The sequence below is a fragment of the Somniosus microcephalus genome, chromosome 13 (assembly GCF_052327205.1).
Source record: "Somniosus microcephalus isolate GS21.2 chromosome 13, FLI_Smic_1.0, whole genome shotgun sequence".
NCBI lineage: Eukaryota > Metazoa > Chordata > Chondrichthyes > Squaliformes > Somniosidae > Somniosus > Somniosus microcephalus.
This window is the reverse complement of record NC_140999.1, coordinates 110838074-110856069: the sequence shown is the minus strand read 5'-3', so window position 1 is coordinate 110856069 and position 17996 is coordinate 110838074. Positions and strand designations below refer to the sequence as shown.

The window sequence follows — 17996 nt, the reverse complement described above, 5'->3', positions numbered from 1 at the left end:
TGTCCCATAACGTCAGCGCATGTGTGAATTTCAGGTTTCTGCTCCAAGTACACTGACCAGCTGTTAATATCCTTTTGGAAATCATAAGCCTTCAGAAAGCAAAACTTTAAACCAAATGGGGAGTAATTTATGTTGGATGTACAGTCCCCACCACTTACCCCGTCCCCATTTATCCCGGGCAGGTGTCTGTATCGGGCAAATGGCACTGACCATTTGTCATTACCATTTGTCGAAGTTGCTTACACACACCATGATACTCTCTGCGATATTCCTCACACTTATCAAGAGTTGGCGTTGGCATTATTTTGGGAGCTCCCCTTAAGAATCTGTTAAATGTTATAGCGGCCATCGCATATAGCGGGCAAATCGCATTTGCATGAATGCGCCCGCTATAAGCGGTGGGGACTGCACCTCGACATGAATTGGTGAAAGGTTTCTTTTTCCTGTGTTGGGATGTGGATCCACAGGTACCAGCAGCCCCTGGCCAAAGTGGCCATTCTTCATGTGTGAGCATGGACCATGAGAACTGGCAACTGCGAGTAGACCTCACAGTCCTTGAGCTCCACCGTGCCCTCGCCTGACATCCCCACGCACAGGCTTTCCAGTAGGGGCAACTTGATCAGGAGCAGGAACCCTGAGTCCAAATGGCTCAGTTACATGCTGTCCTTACCAAATGAGCCCTGCAGCCCTACATCTGTGTTGTTACAGCATACTACTTGTGCCCTGTTCCACACTAAATTTCATTTACCCACCCCTCCCAGGTTCTTGCTGATTTTCTCTGGCTTCCTGTCACCCAATATTTTAAATTAAATCCTTGTCTTTAAATCTGTTCACATCTTGCCCCACCTACCCCCATCCCTGTAATCCCTCCAGAACACTGCATTCCTCTGACTATAGTCTTCTGTTCAAACTGCTACAGTTGCTGTGTTTTATACAAAAAAAAATTTGTGCAATCTCTGAGTGAGGTCACTGACCAGTGCTGCGTTATGTCTGTTCCCCCCCCTTCCCCATGCCTCTGCAGAATGCTGGACGAGTACTTTGAGGAACAGATGAAGGAGATAATTCGTCTCTGCTCCCAACAGCGACAGGCGATGCTGTTCTCTGCCACCATGACTGATGAGGTAGGTGGAAGGTGTTGCTGTGGAGCAGGCCGGAAGAATTTCTACCATGCTGCAGGGCCAGACTGAATGCTGAAAACTGAGTTTGCTCGTACCTGCAAGTAGTTGAGGCGAACAGTAAACTCTGAAGATAGATGTAGGGAGCCTCCCATCAGCCTTTCCTGGTGTAAATCTTTTCGATACCCTCTTCATGGTCTTGACATCCTTCCTAAGTTGCGCGCTCATAATGGACACATTATTCCAGTAGCGTCCTAACAAAATATTTGTATAGGTTTAGCATTACCCTACCTCTTTGCTGTTGTACCCAGTTACTCAGTTTATAAAACCTAGGATCCCATATGCATGTTTTTTCTTTCCACTTTTAAACACTTGTGTACTTGAACCTCTAAGCGCCTCTGCTCTGCTAGTCCCTTTAAAGTTTTACCATTTAGTGTCTATTTCCTCTCATTCTTCCTATGCCACCTCACATTTCAACACATTCTATTTCATTGGGCATCTACATACCCAATCTAGCAACCTATGTCTTCCTGAAGTCACTTACAATCTTTGGAAAAAAAAGTGCCCCATACTCAAGTACAGATCATTATGTATTGAGAAGCAGTGGTCCCAACACTAACCTTTGGGGGATGCCACATCCTTCCAATTGGATATACATTCACTAACCACTACTTTCTCTTTGGTCCTCTAACCAGCATCCTGCCACGTACCCTTATGCACCTTAATGTCCTCAACAAACCTTGTTAAATGACTTTTGAAAGTCTGTGCACACACCTTCACTGCACTTCTTTTGTCAGTGCACACCGTTATTTCCTTAAAAAACTCATTAAATTTGCCGGACCTGCCTTGCCTTTCACAAATCCGTGCTGGCTGTCTTTAATCCATCCATGTCTCTCTAGAAGATTATCCATTACCATTGTTGAGTTGACTGGGCTATAGTTACCTGGTTTATCCTTACGTTAGTGTGTCTCTTCCAAGCGCACTTGCTTATTTGGTCTGAGGATTTATAATTTAATATTTTCAGACCAGATTGTTAACACACACACTCACTCTGTTGCTCTCCTCTCCCTATCTTTCCCTGCAGGTGAAAGATCTGGCATCAGTGTCACTGAAGAATCCGGTGCGAATCTTCGTGAACAGTAACACTGATGTGGCGCCGTTCCTCCGTCAGGAATTCATCCGAATCCGCCCAAACCGTGAGGGGGACAGGGAGGCAGTTGTTTCCGGTAAATGGGATGTGTTTGAATTGCAGTGCAGTTTGTGCCCCAACACAACTAATGATGAATGCTATCAGTCTAATTGTTCAACAGCCATTTCTATTTTTCCCCCCGAAATTGGGGCTGATGCCAGTACATTGGTGACATGTACTTACATAGGGCTGGTCACTTTTCTGCCTATGTTGTTGCCTTTAGTTAAGGCTCTGCTTCTGCGGAAGGAATTGACAACTACAGCACTCATTACAGCTGGCTTGAAATAGGTATCCTGTGTTTAATAGAAAGAAAGTCTTGCATTTATGTAGCGCCTTTCATGACCACAGGACGTCCCAAAGCGCTTTACAGCCAATGAAGTACAGGAAAAGTTCTGATATCCGGCACCGACGGGACCGGCGTGTTGCCGATCTATCAAAAGTGCCGGACATGCAAAGTCAACGTTGAAGCATACGGAAATGAAAATCTCCGTATTTGACAACAAACACTGTTGCTCAGCAACAGCTCGTAAACACTCGGCCCGTACCTTGAAGCGTCTTTGAAGCTGTTGCGAAGCTCCAAAGACGCTTTCCAGAGCCTGCCTGTTAACAGAATGCTAGGAGAAGAAAAAAAAACGAACTAAAACGGCTGCTGATTTCTGCCGTTAGAGCAAAGTTTCCGGCCATACAACCTCCGGATAAACCAAAGTTTCCTGTACTTCCACTGTTGTAATGTATTGTTTATGGGAAATTGAGTTCTTCTACGCTGACACTCCAGTGCAGAACCGAGTGAGTGTTGCACTGTCGGAGGTGCCGTCTTTCGGCTGAGATGTTAAACTGCCCCCTCAGGTGAACGTAAAAGATCCCCACAGCACTATTCAAAGAAGAGCAGGAGAGTTCTCCCCGGTGTCCTGGCCAATATTTATCCCTCAACCTACAGCACTAAACAGATTATCTGGTTATTATCACATTGCTGTTTATGGGAGCTTGCTGTGTGCAAATTGGCTGTAAAATGCTTTGCAACGTCCTGAGGTCATGAAAGACATGCAACTCTCTTTTTCTGTTTCTCCTTTCTTGCTTTCTTTCAATAGGAATTTGTATTTAATATGGGGAAGGAGTGACTAGAGGTTGTGCATTTAATACGGGGGAAAAGGCAATCGAATAAAAGGGGGACAGTTTTGTACTTGATATGAGGTATTGCATTTGGTACAATAGTTTTTCTTTCCTCCCTCTGTAGCTCTTCTGACTCGTACGTTCCAAGACCACGTCATGCTGTTTACACAGACTAAAAAACAGGCTCATCGAATGCACATCCTCCTGGGGCTGATGGGACTGAAGGTTGGCGAGCTGCACGGTGACCTTTCTCAGACCCAGCGACTGGAGGCCCTTAGGTAAGTGGAACAACCAATTGAAGAGTTGGTACAAGACACATGACTCTTCTACCCCCCTCTGGATAAAGGCACTGTACGTTGTGGTAAGCCATACAGAACCGAAGTTTAATTCCCCAGTCTGTGCTGAGTGAACCTATCTCGGCTGGAGCATCTGTTGGAGAATGTTGGCCTCCATGTCCCTTGGTTAGGGTGCACAAATCAGCCTGGGTTCCCTACTCTTGATCGCTATCCAGTGACCCCCCTGCTGAAAAGGAAGTGTGTGTGTGTGTGGCTGTCAGATGGAGGTAATCTCAGCTTTGCCCTTGATGCCCTCTGCGCAGGAATAGCCTGCTGACTCGCACTGTCTAGGTTCGGACTCGAAGAATGGGCTCTTGGCTGAGGTACGAGAGGGCCGCCAGCATCCGTGGAACTGTACCCCAGCATGCGTTGGTGCCTTCAGTGAGGAGTGTGAGTAACAGATGTTGCGACGTCTCTACTGCTGCTGGTGCTGTGTGAGTAGTTCAGTTTGTGGCTGGACCCTAACACGTTGATTATCTTCCTAACTTTAACCACAGTCTTATGGAGTCCAAATCGCAACTTCATTATTGGAGATTTCCAGCACTTCTCGCTTTTTTTTATTCGTTTGTGGGATGTGGGCGTTGCTGGCAAGGCCAGTATTTATTGCCCATCCCTAATTGCCGTTGAGAAGGTGGTGGTGAGCCGCTGCCTTGAACTGTTGCAGTCCATGTGGTGAAAGTACTCCCACAGCGCTGTTAGGAAGGGAGTTACAGGATTTTGGCCCAGCGACAGTGAAGGAACGGCGATACAGGTCCAAGTCAGGATGGTGTGTGGCTTGGAGGGGAACTTGTAGGTGGTGATGTTCCCATGCGTCTGCTGCCCTTGTCCTTCTAAGTGGTAGAGGTCGCGGGTTTGGAAAGTGCTGCCGAAGGAGCTTTGGCGAGTTGCTGCAGTGCATCTTGTAGATGGTACACACTACAGCCACAGTGCGCCGGTGGTGGAGGGAGTGAATGTTGAAGGTGGTGGATGGAGTGCCAATCAAGCGGGCTGCTTTATCCTGAATAGTGTCAAGCTTCTTGAGTGTTGTTGGAGCTGCACTCATCCAGGCAAGTGGAGAGTATTCCATCACACTCCTGACTTGTGCCTTGTAGATGGTGGAAAGGCTTTGGGGAGTCAGGAGGTGAGACACTCGCCACAGAATTCCCAGCCTCTGGCCTGCTCTTGTAGCCACAGTATTTATATGGCTGGTCCAGTTCAGTTTCTGATCAATGGTAACCCCCAGGATGTTGATAGTGGGGGATTCAGCGATGGTAATGCCATTGAATGTCAAGGGGAGATGGTTAGAGTCTCACTTGTTGGAGATGGTCATTGCCTGGCACTTGTGTGGTGCGAATGTTACTTGCCACTTGTCAGCCCAAGTCTGAATGTTGTCCAGGTCTTGCTGCATATGGACACGGACTGCGTCAGTATCTGACGAGTCTCGAATGGCGCTGAACAGTGTGCAATCATCAGCGAACATCCCCACTTCTGACCTTTTGATGGAGGGAAGGTCATTGATGAAACAGCTGAAGATGGTTGGGCCTAGGACACTGCCCTGAGGAACTCCTGCAGTGATGTCATGTGATTGAGATGAATGACCTCCAACAACCACAGCCAACTTCCTTTGTGCTAGGTATGATTCCAACCAATGGAGAGTTTTCCCCTTGATTCCCATTGACTTCAGTTTTGCTATGGCTCCTTGATGCCACACTCGATCAAATGCTGCCTTGATGTCAAGGGCAGTCACTCTCACCTCACCTCTTCAGTTCAGCTCTTTTGTCCATGTTTGGACCAAGGCTGTAATGAGGTCAGGAGCTGAGTGGCCCTGGTGGAACCCAAACTGGGCGTCAGTTAGCAGGTTATTGCTGAGTAAGTGCCGCTTGATAGCACTGTCGACGACAGTGTTGAATGTTAAGGGGCGGTGGTTAGACTCTCACTTGTTGGAGATAGTCATTGCCTGACACTTCTGTGGCGCGAATGTTACCTGCCACTTATCAGCCCAAGCCTGAACGTCGTCCATGCGGGCATGAAATGCTTCATTATCTGTGGAGTTGTGAATGGCGCTGAACACTGTGCCGTCATCAGCAAACATCCCCATTTCTGACCTTATGTTGGAGGGAAGGTCATTGATGAAGCAGCTGAAAATGGTTGGGCCTAGGACACTGCCCTGAGGAACTCCTGCAGCGATGTCCTGGGGCTGTGATGATTGGCCTTCAACCACCACAACCATCTTCCTTTGTGCTAGGTATGACTCCAGCCAGTGGAGAGTTTTCCCCCTGATTCCCATTCACTTCAGTTTTACTAGGGCTCCTTGATGCCACACTCAGTCAAATGCTGCATTGATGTCAAGGGCAGTTACTCTTTGTTTGGACCAAGGCTGCAATGAGGTCGGGAGCCAAGTGGTCTTGGCGGAACCCAAACAGGGCATCAGTGAGCAGGTTAATGGTGTGTATGTGCTGCTTGATAGCACTGTTGATGACACCTTCCATCACTTTGCTGGTGATTGAGAGTAGACTGATTGGTCGGTAATTGGCCGGATTGGATTTGTCCTGCTTTTTGTGGACAGGACATACCTGGGCTTTTTTCCACATTGTCGGATAGATGCCAGTGTTGTAGCTGTACTGGAACAGCTTGGCTAGAGGTGCGGCTAGTTCTGGAGCACAAATCTTCAGCACGATAGCCGGGATGTTGTCGGGGCCCGTAGCCTTCGCTGTATCCAGTGTGCCCTGCCGTTTCTTGATATCACGTGGCGTGAATCGAATTGGCTGAAGACTGGCTTCTGTGATGGTGGGGACCTCGGGAGTAGGCCAATATGGATCATCCACTCGGCGCTTCTGGCTGAAGATGGTTGTAGCCTTGTCTTTTGCACGCACGTGCTGGGTTCCACCAAGATTGGAAATGGGGATATTCATGGAGCCTCCTCCTCCCGTTAGTAGTTTAATGGTCCACCACCATTCACGACTGGATGTGGTAGGACTGCAGAGCTTTGATCTGATCTGTTGATTGTGGGATCGCTTAGCCCTGTCTAGAGCATGCTGCTTCCGCTTTTAGATTATAGTCCCAGATTTAGTGCTACATACGTGGGATTATAACTCCAGTATAGTTCCCTTGTGTTCCTACAGATTTGTAATGCCTTTCCTAATGGCTAAGACTAGGCTACAGTTCCCACTGTAATCTCAGGGTAGTGAAGGCTTTCTATTTTGTCTTTTTGGGGTGTACTCTGGTTAATATTCTAACCCATAAGAGATGTCATAACTTCACATTTTGATGGCTTAGTGGATAAAGACGGTGCTTGGTGTGGTACTCAGGCCTGCAGAGCAGGAAGGCCCAGATTGGTCTGCGCAGAATTAGCTAAAATCTCAGCCAGGGCAGCAGTTGGGGTAGTGCAATTAACATCAGGGACCTGGGGCTGGGAAGGGAAATCAGCCAGCTCCCATTCCTGGTTGTAGTCCATTGGCCCTTACTGGAAGACAGGACTATAACGCCCTTCAATGTAAAATAGTTTTAACACTTGCTGTCTATACTTGTGTATGTAGAATGTTCCCTTAAGTGAGGTACAAGAGGGATAATTTAAATTTAGATTCCAACCGCCCCCCCCCCCCCCCCCCAAAAAGAGTTTTTTTTGCACCAGAAGTTCTGACCTCTTGACCACGGGTTGCTTCCTGGAGAGTGTTCCACTGCAGAAATGCAAATATCGGGCTGTTCTTGGCTTATCCCTTGTCTTTGTTTCCATGGTGACAGGCGCTTTAAGGACGAGCAGATCGATATTCTTGTAGCCACTGATGTTGCTGCCAGAGGACTGGACATTGATGGGGTCAAAACTGTAAGTGACTCAATAAATGTGTAGGGGGCAATTGATGTGGGAGTTACATATAGGGGTAGGTGCTGGTGGTATATTCTGTGCTTATATTATTCTTGGTCCTGTTGCCCAAAGGTACTTTTACACAAACTGAGTGCCGTTGACAATAAGCGCAGTACTGCCACAATCTGCAATGTAAAGGACCTTTCTTCAGGGGTCAAAGACCCACATTGTCAATGGTCTTGTGAGCTGCTGTTAGGTCTCCCCTTCCTTTTAAACTGGTGGAGCTGCATTTCCTCCCTTTTGGCGCTGGCACTCTGGCCTCCAGCGGACCTTGATTAGTAGTGGCGCCGCCAGCTAAGTTAAACTAAGGAGAGTGGTGCACCCTCGGAGAATCTCTGTTGGAGCTGTGGCTCCTATAACAATATCTTAAAACTACCCAAACGGAATTGCTCTTCTTCAAAGCTTGGTGATACAGTAAAGATCCCACCTGGAATTCAACAACATTGTCTTTGGGACGTATACAAAAGAATGTTGTTGAGGTGGGTGGTGGAGTTCTAATGGAGAGAACACTATAACACAGATTCTGTTCCAGTGAGAATCTTTATAACTTAAAAACTACGGTGTAAAAACATATTTGGTGAAAACTGTGATCTGCGTTTGACAAGTCATGAGAAGCTCTAGTCCTTAAATAAACTGACTGCTATTATGTGTTGGTTGGTATCAGTAACAGAGTCTTTGTTCCTTCTGAGCCAGGTAATCAACTTCACGATGCCCAATACTGTCAAGCACTACGTGCACAGGGTGGGCCGCACGGCGCGAGCAGGCCGCAGCGGACGATCTGTCTCCCTCGTTGGCGAGATGGAAAGGAAAATGTTGAAAGAGATTGTGAGGAAAGCCAAAACTGAAGTGAAAGCTCGTGTCATTCCACAAGGTGAGAGCTGACGGGACAACTGTGCTTGAATAAGTTGTAAAGCCGCCGACCCTTGGCTGTGGGCGCCTCTGGATCCCACATCTGCACTTGTCTGGGTGCTGTACTGCTCCCGATCATCATCCAGTGACTTCTGCTGGAATGTGCGTGCGAGTCCCCTGATGAGGACAGCGATGTCTTCTTAGTAAAATAACTTGCTGACGCTCACTGTCTAAACTCACACGTGAAGAATGGTCACTGGGATAAGGTGCTGAAGGGTGGTTGGTGCTTGTGGAGCCAGGGCTCAGCAAGAGTTGGTGCTCACAAGAGAGGAGAGAAAGAATTGTACAGCTTGCACCAGCACAGAATTCAATGGGCTGAATGGCCTCCTGTGCTGTAATTTGTATGACTCTGTAAATTTGTGAGGGGGAGGAAAGCAACTTTGAGCAGAATTTAGAGAGCAAATCTTGCCATCTATACCCTTGCTAGGAATCAAGAATTATGATGGCACCTGTCCTGTTTAAACAGGAATCTCATCTGTGGAACTGACTCAAGTTACTGGCTCTCCTTTCATATTGAAACCGCTCCCTTACACTCCTCATGACCATTCTTCCTCGCTACGTGTTTCACGTTGTTTAAATAAAAAAAGAAATAAAATCACCAGGTTTGACCTTTGTCTTTGCGGAGTTGTATCGCAGCCGGGGCTGCAATGGGGCACTGCAGTGGGTCTCAATGCCCCTGGTCGAAGGAGGAGAGAAAAATAGGACGGGGTTGCCGCTGCAAACTGTGTGGGCGTCAGGTGAGGGCAGCATTGGGCTTGACACTGGTGCCTCCCACAGCTGAATAGCCTTCCATTGTTCACTGTCCAGACTCATAAATGTAAAATGACTACTTGGGCGAGATGATGGAGGGCTGGGTGGTGACCTTTATAGAACTGTACCCCAGCAAAGTGGCACCTTCAGGATAGGAGGAGGTGTTAGGAGTGCCACAAGGATTCTTTGGGTGCCCCAGTGATGTGTACATAACCTGTCCTGTGCGGGACCTCATGCTGATGCCCTTGTCCCTATCTTCACAGAGGTGGTGATGAAGTTCCGGGACAAGATCGAGAAACTGGAGAAGGAAATTTATGCTGTGATGCAGCTAGAAAAGGAGGAGAAGATGCTGCAGCGATCGGAGGCTCAGGTACGTGGCATGTTACCCCAAGTATTACACCGCTTTACAGGTTGTAGTTCACTGTTACAAATGAAGCATTGAAGATGGGCTACAGGATGACCAAACACTGGGATTCCCTTCCGTTCATCACAGCTGATCAGTCCATGATGACTTGTACTGGAGTTGTCAATACCAACGTGGCAAAAAAAATTGCGTTTTAAAAAATAAATCTCTCAGATGTTCGGTAACGGTGAGTTTCCTGCTTACTGATATCTCCCCACTGAGTGCTGATTCACACTTTGGGCAGTGCAGGGTGGATGCAGTGTGTTAAAGGGACTCCGTGCCAAAAGCTCATTATTTTAACCTGGTGGTGATTAAATGTCAAGAAATGTATCAACAAGTAGGAGCATTTCTGTCATGGCTTTTGCTCTCCTCATCCCAAATTACTATTGAACCCAGCAGCTTTGTTCATTATTGTGTCGTAACTGGTGTGGGATGGAGAGAATAGTAGTGTCTTTTGGTAACCTACAGTGGGGATGGAGGGAATAGCACTGCTGTTAACCTGCGCCACTGCGATTAGCAGGCGAGTATTGATTCCTGATTTACTTGTTCCCTACAGATCAATACTGCCAAAAACAAGCTGCAGAAGGACAATGAAGAGACCGGGCCGGAACGCAGCTGGTTCCAAACCAGAGAGGAGCGGAAGAAAGAGAAAGGTGAGCTTTGTTCTGGGCAATGTGGCAGCTAATCTAATTGAATTTTTTGATGAAGTAACAGAGGATTGATGAAGGGAATGCAATGGATGTTGTCTACATGGATTATTGGAAGACGTTTGACAAAGTACCACATAGAAGGCTGGTTAATAAAATTGAGGCTCATGGAATAGGTGGGTCAGTGGCAGCTTGGATAAGGAATTGGCTTAAGGACAGAAAACAGCGAGTTATGGTAAATGGCTGTTTTTCAGATTGGAGGATGGTAGACAGTGGTGTTCCCCAAGGGTCAGTGCTGGGGCCACTGCTTTTTTTGATACATATAAATTACCTGGATATTGGAATACAGAGTAGAATTTCTAAATTTGCCGATGACACCAAACCTGGTGGTGTGGCAAACGGTGATGATGATAGTAATCGACTGCAACAGGACATAGAAAGGCTAGCAGAATGGGCAGACAAGTGGCAGATGGAATTTAATACAGAGAAGTGTGAGGTGATGCACTTTGACAGAAGGAACAGGGAGAGGCAATATACATTTAATGGCACAGTTTTAAAAAGTGTGCAGGGACAGAGGGACCTGGGAGTTAATGTGCATAGGTCCCTGAAGGTGATGGGACATATTGAGAGAGTGGTTAGCAAAGTATATGGGATCTTGGGCTTCATAAATAGAGGTACAGGAAACTTTCATTTAACTGGAGGTTAAATGTCCGGAAAGCTCTATCTACTGGCAAAATTCAGGAGCCGTTTCCTATAAGTTTTTTTACTTCTCGTTGCTTTTTTTTTTCCAGTCAGGCTCTGCAAGGTCTAGCTGAAGCTGTTGCTTAACTACAGAGACGCTTTTAAGCTGCAGCCGACTGTTTTGAAGCTGTAGCAACAGGGTTTGTTGATTCACACGGAGCTCAAAAGCTCCGTATGTTTTAACATTAGCGCTGGTTTCTACGGCAGTTTTGATGGTACGGCACCAGCTCGGACCCGTCAGTGCCGGATACCAGAAAGTTTCCTGTATTGAGTACAAAAGTAGAGAAGTTATGCTGAATCTTTATAAAGCGCTGGTTAGGCCACAACCAGAGTATTAGAAGAATGAGAGGGGATCTCATTGAAACTTATAAAATTCTAACAGGACTAGACAGACTAGATGCAGGAAGGATGTTCCTGATGGTCGAGGAGTCCAGAACCAGGAGTCACAGTCTAAGGATAAGGGGTAAGCCATTTAGGACAGAGATGAGGAGGAATTTCTTCACCCAGAGAGTGGTGAACCTGTGGAATTCTCTACCACAGAAGGCAGTGGAGGCCAATTCATTAAATATATTCAAGAAGGAGTTGGATATATTTCTTAAGGCTAAAGGGATCAAGGGATATGGGGAGAAAGCAGGGACAGGGTACTGAATTTGGATGATCAGCCATGATCTCGTTGAATGGCGGAGCAGGCTTGAGGGGCCGAATGGCCTACTCCTGCTCCTATCTTCTATGTATCTATGTATTGCGTCCAGTTCTGGTCACCACACTTTAGGAAGGATGTGAAGGCACTTCAGAGGGTGCAGAGGAGATTTACCAGAATGGTTCCAGGGATGGTGGATCTTAGCTACAAGGACAGGTTGGAGAAGCTGGATTTTTTTTCATTAGAGCAAAGGAGGTTGCGGGGTGATTTGATAGAGGTGTACAAGATTATGATGGGTTTGGATAGGCTAGACGGGGAAAGGCTGTTCCCACTAGTTGATGGTACAAGGACTAGGGGACACAGATTTAAGGTTTTGGGCAATAGATACGGGGTGGATGTGAGGAAAAACTTTTTTATGCAGCGAGTGGTGTGGACTTGGAACTCACTGCCGACGGAAGTAGTGGAAGCGGAGACACTCAATGTTTTCAAGGGGAGACTGGATAGGCGTTTGAGGGAAATAAACTTGCAGGGCTACAGGGATAGAGTGGGGGAATGGGACTGACTGGATTGCTCTACAGAGAGCTTGGCACGGCATCGATGGGCCGAATGGCGGCCTCCTGTGCCGTTATTACTCTCCTGGAGCCAGTAGGATGGCAAAGCACAGAAATGTCTGGTTTGTGCAGTGGTAAAAGTCTGCCAATCATGCAGAGTAATCACACGGTATTGGGGAGAGGGTCATCACAAGGACAAACAATGCTTGGAAAAATGATGGTAAGTGTGCTAGGAGAGGGTTTTTTTGCTTGGAATAATCGTAGCAAAGGTCAGAATGAAGAAGATTGGTGTTTGAAATAGCAGTGGTGAAAGACGAAAGGGCGGGGGATTTTACTGGGAATAGTGGTGCTGAAGGGAGACTGAGGGTGACGGTATTGAAGGATGGACTAATAATTGGGAGAAGAGGATATGGCTTGGAGTAGCGGTGATAGAGAGGACTGGGGTTCATAGCTTACACAGATGGTAGTGAATGTGTGGAAGGAATCCCTGAGTTAAGGGAATGCCATAAACCTGATGGGGACTGTTATCTGGTTGTGTGGAATGTGCAGCTTGACAGCAGAGCAATACATGGCCATATTTTCATAAATATCAAAAACAGATCCAAAATCTTTCTGCTATTGATTAATAAATACAAGCAGGTAGAAGTTGCCATTGCAATATTAGCAGATGAATGCTTAACTCCCACCCACTATTGTAACACAGTTAAAATAGTGGTCGGAGAAATGTCATACAAATGTGTTGCGATTCCGTGCACAACTACCATGCAACAATAATAGAAAGAAAACAGAAAATGCTGGAAATACTCAGCAGGTTAGGCAGCATCTGTGGAGAGAGAAACAGAGTTAACATTTCAGGTCGATGTCCTTTCGTCAGAACTTTTGGGAACTCATCAGACTGTAATGGGATTCTGGCACCAGTGGTGGCGTAGCAGTGCCTCCACTGGGGGGGAGGTGTAATTACATTTTTACAAGTTTACATAGGCAATTCCCATTAAATGTGAACATACAAATTGGTCATGGAAAAAGTTGACAGGAAATATTTAATAAAATTATATGTTCAATGCTTTTTTTTAAACCCAGTTGCAAAGGCTCTGCAGGACTTTGACGTTGCCTTGAGAGGCAAAAAGAAGAGGAAATTGCTCATGGAAAATATTAAGAAAAAAGGAGAAATGACGGTGAGTATCAGTCACATTTTTGGGGAATTTAATACCCCTGTATTAGATTATTCTGGAGAGTTTTCTTGCACAACGTTTTACCGTCAAGGGCACGTGAAAGTTCAAAGCTCCTGGATGGCTGACTAAAGGTAAATGTGGTACATCCCAGGTTTAATCCCAGATCTCTGCTGAGATATCTAATCTCAGCCAGAACAGTTGTATGATAATATACAATTGACCTCAGTGCCTTTGGGATAGGGAGGACAGAAAAAATCAGCCAAGGTTCTTGCTCACTATCCACTGAGTCCTATTGGGAAGTGCATGTGTATTGATGTCAGGTATTAATCTCGGGGTTATTCCCAGTGACAGGTTCGCTGAAGGTAATGAAGAGAAATAGCATTATGAGAGAAAGTCATCATCACTCATGACAATCAATAAGTATAACATTAACAGAAGATCAAGAATCAGTGAAGAAGGGAGGATTTCAGATTCCGAGAGCATTGGGGTGCGTACTTGGGGATACCTTCACCCTAGAGAAAAAGCGGGGAATTATAGACCGGTAAGCCTGACATCGGTAGTGGGGAAAATGCTAGAGTCTATTATAAAAGATGTAATAGCAGAGCACTTGGAAAGCAGTGACAGGATCGGACAAAGTCAACATGGATTTACAAAAGGTAAATCATGCTTGACTAATCTACTGGAATTTTTTGAGGATGTAACTGGTAAAATAGATAGGGGAGAACCAGTGGATGTGGTGTATTTGGACTTTCAGAAGGCTTTCGATAAGGTCCCACACAAGAGATTAGCGTGCAAAATTAAGGCACATGGGATTGGGGGCAAGGTATTGACTTGGATAGAGAACTGGTTGGCGGACAGAAGGCAAAGAGTTGGAATAAACGGGTCGTTTTCCGAGTGGCAGGCAGTGACTAGTGGGGTACCGCAAGGATCGGTCCTAGGACCCCAGCTGTTCACTATATATTAATGATCTGGACGAGGGAATTGGATGTAATATCTCCAAATTTGCAGACAACACAAAGCTGGGCGGGAGGGTAAGCTGCGAGGAGGATGTCAGGAAACTCCAGTATGATTTGGACAGGTTGGGTGATTGGGCAGAAACATGGCAAATACACTATAATGTGGATAAATGTGAGGTTATCCACTTTGGTGGCAAAAACAGGAAGGCAGATTATTATTTGAATGGCAATAGATTGGGAGAAGGGGAAGTGCAAAGAGACCTGGGCGTCCTTGTGCACCAGTCGCTGAAGGTAAGCATGCAGGTGCAGCAGGCGGTTAAGAAGGCAAATGGTATGTTGGCCTTCGTAGCAAGAGGGTTCGAGTACAGGAACAAGGATGTCTTGCTAGTTGTACAGGGCCTTGGTGAGACCGCACCTTGAGTATTGTGTGCAGTTTTGGTCACCTTACCTGAGGAAGGACGTTCTTGCCATGGAGGGAGTACAGCGAAGATTCATCAGGCTGATACCTGGGATGGCAGGAATGACGTATGAGGAGAGATTGTGTCGATTGGGCTTATACTCACTGGAGTTTAGAAGATTGAGAGGGGATCTCATCGAAACCTATAAAATTCTGTCAGGTCTGGACAGACTAGATGCAGGAAGGATGTTTCTGATGGCCGGGGAGTCCAGAACCAGGGGTCATAGTCTAAGGATAAGGGGTAAGCCATTTAGGACTGAAATGAGGAGGAATTTCTTCACCCAGAGAGTGGTGAACCTGTGGAATTCTCTGCCACAGAGGGCGGTGGAGGCTAGTTCATTAAATATATTCAAGAAAGAGTTGGATATATTTCTTGAGGCTAAAGGGATCAAGGGATATGGGGAAAAGGCAGGGACAGGGTACTGAATTTGGATGATCAGCCATGATCACATTGAATGGCGGAGCAGGCTCGAAGGGCCGAATGGCCTACTCCTGCTCCTATCTTCTATGTTTCTATGTAAACCAAATGGAGCCAGAGACCTTGCGAAGAAGGCCAATAGAGCAGAGAACTTGATCTAGATAAATCTTGATGGGGGAGCGAAAAGGTTAGCTACACATTAGTAATGGAGGTAAGAAATGTAAAATTTGAGCAAGATGGGATTTAACAGACCAGGAGGCATGGAAACTGAGAGGGAGAACCATTTGGCTGGTCCTCAATTGTTTCCCCCCTCCCCTCTTTCTGTGGGAAGTGCTTGGCATCCACTCTGCACATCCCTACAGTGCAGACAATGTCTGGGATGCTCCATTTAGGGAATAGCGGTGGTGAATCCAACTCCTCACTCCATGCTGCCCAGTAACGGTGTGTCCTTAAAAACATTGGCCTGAGGTGACTCCTGTGGGTGAGGCTGTGGTGTATCGCAGCAGATGTGATGACGTTGTGCTCTCATTTACCTCAGGCGGAAGAGAGAACACAGTTTGAAATTGTGAAATCGCAGATGTACGCAGAGCGCGTTGCTAAACGAGGCCGCAGACCGATGAGAGCGCGCGTGATGCCCGAGGACGAGCCAAACCCAGCTGCAGGTGGGTAAACTGGCGAGACCAGAGTGAAATGTACTCCTGATCCAGGAATACATCTGTAACTTCTGTTGTGAACATAAATGAATTGCAGTCAATGAACGGTACAGTCGAAAGAAATGTTCATATTTTGAATAAAAGATTTTTTTTTCTTTATCTTAAGGAAATAAAAAGAATAGAACAAACAAATCAAAGAAGTCTGTGTTTGATGAAGAATTGACGAACACAAGTCAGAAGGCCCTTAAACAGTACAGAGCCGGGTAAGTTGTGTCATAGTGTTGATATGTAGTTGAGAAAATGGGGAATTACAGACCGGTAAGCCTGACATCGGTAGTGGGGAAAATGCTAGAGTCCATTATAAAAGATGTAATAGCAGAGCACTTGGAAAACAGTGACAGGATCGGACAAAGTCAGCATGGATTTACAAAAGGTAAATCGTGCTTGACTAATCTACTGGAATTTTTTGAGGATGTAACTGGTAAAATAGATAAGGGAGAACCAGTGGATGTGGTGTATTTGGACTTTCGATAAGGTCCCGCATAAGAGATTAGCATGTAAAGTTAAGGCACATGGGATTGGGGGCAAGGTATTGACTTGGATAGAGAACTGGTTGGCAGACAGAAAGCAAAGAGTTGGAATAAACGGGTCTTTTTCCGAGTGGCAGGCAGTGATTAGTGGGGTACTGCAGGGATCGGTCCTTGGACCCCAGCTATTCACAATATGTATTAATGATCTAGACGAGGGAACTAGATGTAATATCTCCAAGTTTGCAGACGACACAAAGCTGGGTGGGCGTGTGTGCTGTGAGGAGGATGCCGAGAAACTCCAGTATGATTTGGACAGGTTGGGTGATTGGGCAGAAGCATGGCAGATGCAATATAACGTGGATAAATGTGAGGTTATCCACTTTGGTGCAAAAACAAGAAGGCAGATTATTATCTGAATGGCAATAGATTGGGAGAAGGGGAAGTGCAACGAGACTTGGGTGTCCTTGTGCACCAGTCGCTGAAGGTAAGCAGGTGCAGCAGGCGGTTAAGAAGGCAAATGGTATGTTGGCCTTCGTAGTGAGAGGATTCGAGTACAGGAACAAGGATGTTTTGGTGCAGTTGTACAGGGCCTTGGTGAGACCACATCTTGAGTATTGTGTGCAGTTTTGGTCGCCTTATCTGAGGAAGGCTGTTCTTGCCGTGGAGGGAGTGCAGCGAAGATTCACCAGGCTGATACCTGGGATGGCAGGAATGACGTATGAGGAGAGATTGGGTTGATTGGGCTTATACTCGCTGGAGAAGAATGAGAGGGGATCTCATTGAAACTTATAAAATTCTAACAGGACTAGACAGACTAGATGCAGGAAGGATGTTCCCGATGGCGGGGGAGTCCAGAACCAGGGGTCACAGTCTAAGGATAAGGGGTAGGCCTTTTAGGACAGAAATGAGGAGGAATTTCTTCACCCAGAGAGTGGTGAACCTGTGGAATTCTCTACCACAGAAGGCAGTTGAGGCCAATTCATTAAATATATTCAAGAAGGAGTTAGATATATTTCTTAAGGCTAAAGGGATCAAGGGATATGGGGAGAAGGCAGGGACAGGGTACTGAATTTGGATGATCAGCCATGATCTCATTGAATGGCAGAGCAGGCTCGAGGGGCCGAATGGCCTATTCCTGCTCCTATCTTCTATGTTTCTATGAATGGGTGGGCAGCGGCCCGGGGTTGGGGTGGAGGGGGTGGAAGAGGCACATAGCAGGATACGAGAATAGTGCCCTTGTGGGGAGAGCAAGTAGTTGGATAGGAGGGTAATGCCCTTGTGGGGAATATACAGCAGGTGGTAGAGTTCCGGTGGGTTGGAGGCTATGGTTAGGAAGATAGATCCCTGTGCTTTATTTTTAACTGTGAGTGGGAGACCCCCTTTGAGGTGAACGTCCAGCTGGGGTCAGAGGGCAGCCTTCCCCCCCCCCCCCCCCCCCAGGTGGTGAATGTCCAGCTGGGGTCAGAGGGCAGCCTCCCCCTCCACCGCCCCCCCCCCCCCCCCCAGTGGTGAATGTCCAGCTGGGGTCAAAGGGCAGCCTCCCCACCCCCCTGGTGGTGAATGTCCAGCTGGGGTCAGA

General features: G+C 46.7%; 1 protein-coding gene across 2 annotated transcripts in view; it reads left to right on the top strand.

Moving 5' to 3' along the window:
- The window catches only part of ddx27 (DEAD (Asp-Glu-Ala-Asp) box polypeptide 27), a 54261-nt gene that overhangs the window by 32022 nt on the left and 4243 nt on the right, over positions 1 to 17996 (top strand). For both annotated transcript variants that reach the window (XM_086005212.1, XM_086005213.1), the window contains exons 10-19: positions 1022 to 1121; positions 2200 to 2341; positions 3539 to 3692; positions 7470 to 7551; positions 8284 to 8461; positions 9513 to 9619; positions 10209 to 10305; positions 13312 to 13406; positions 15773 to 15896; positions 16054 to 16150. In XM_086005212.1, coding sequence (XP_085861338.1) covers positions 1022 to 1121; positions 2200 to 2341; positions 3539 to 3692; positions 7470 to 7551; positions 8284 to 8461; positions 9513 to 9619; positions 10209 to 10305; positions 13312 to 13406; positions 15773 to 15896; positions 16054 to 16150 — 1176 coding nt within the window. The remainder of the gene's footprint in view (positions 1 to 1021; positions 1122 to 2199; positions 2342 to 3538; positions 3693 to 7469; positions 7552 to 8283; positions 8462 to 9512; positions 9620 to 10208; positions 10306 to 13311; positions 13407 to 15772; positions 15897 to 16053; positions 16151 to 17996) is intronic.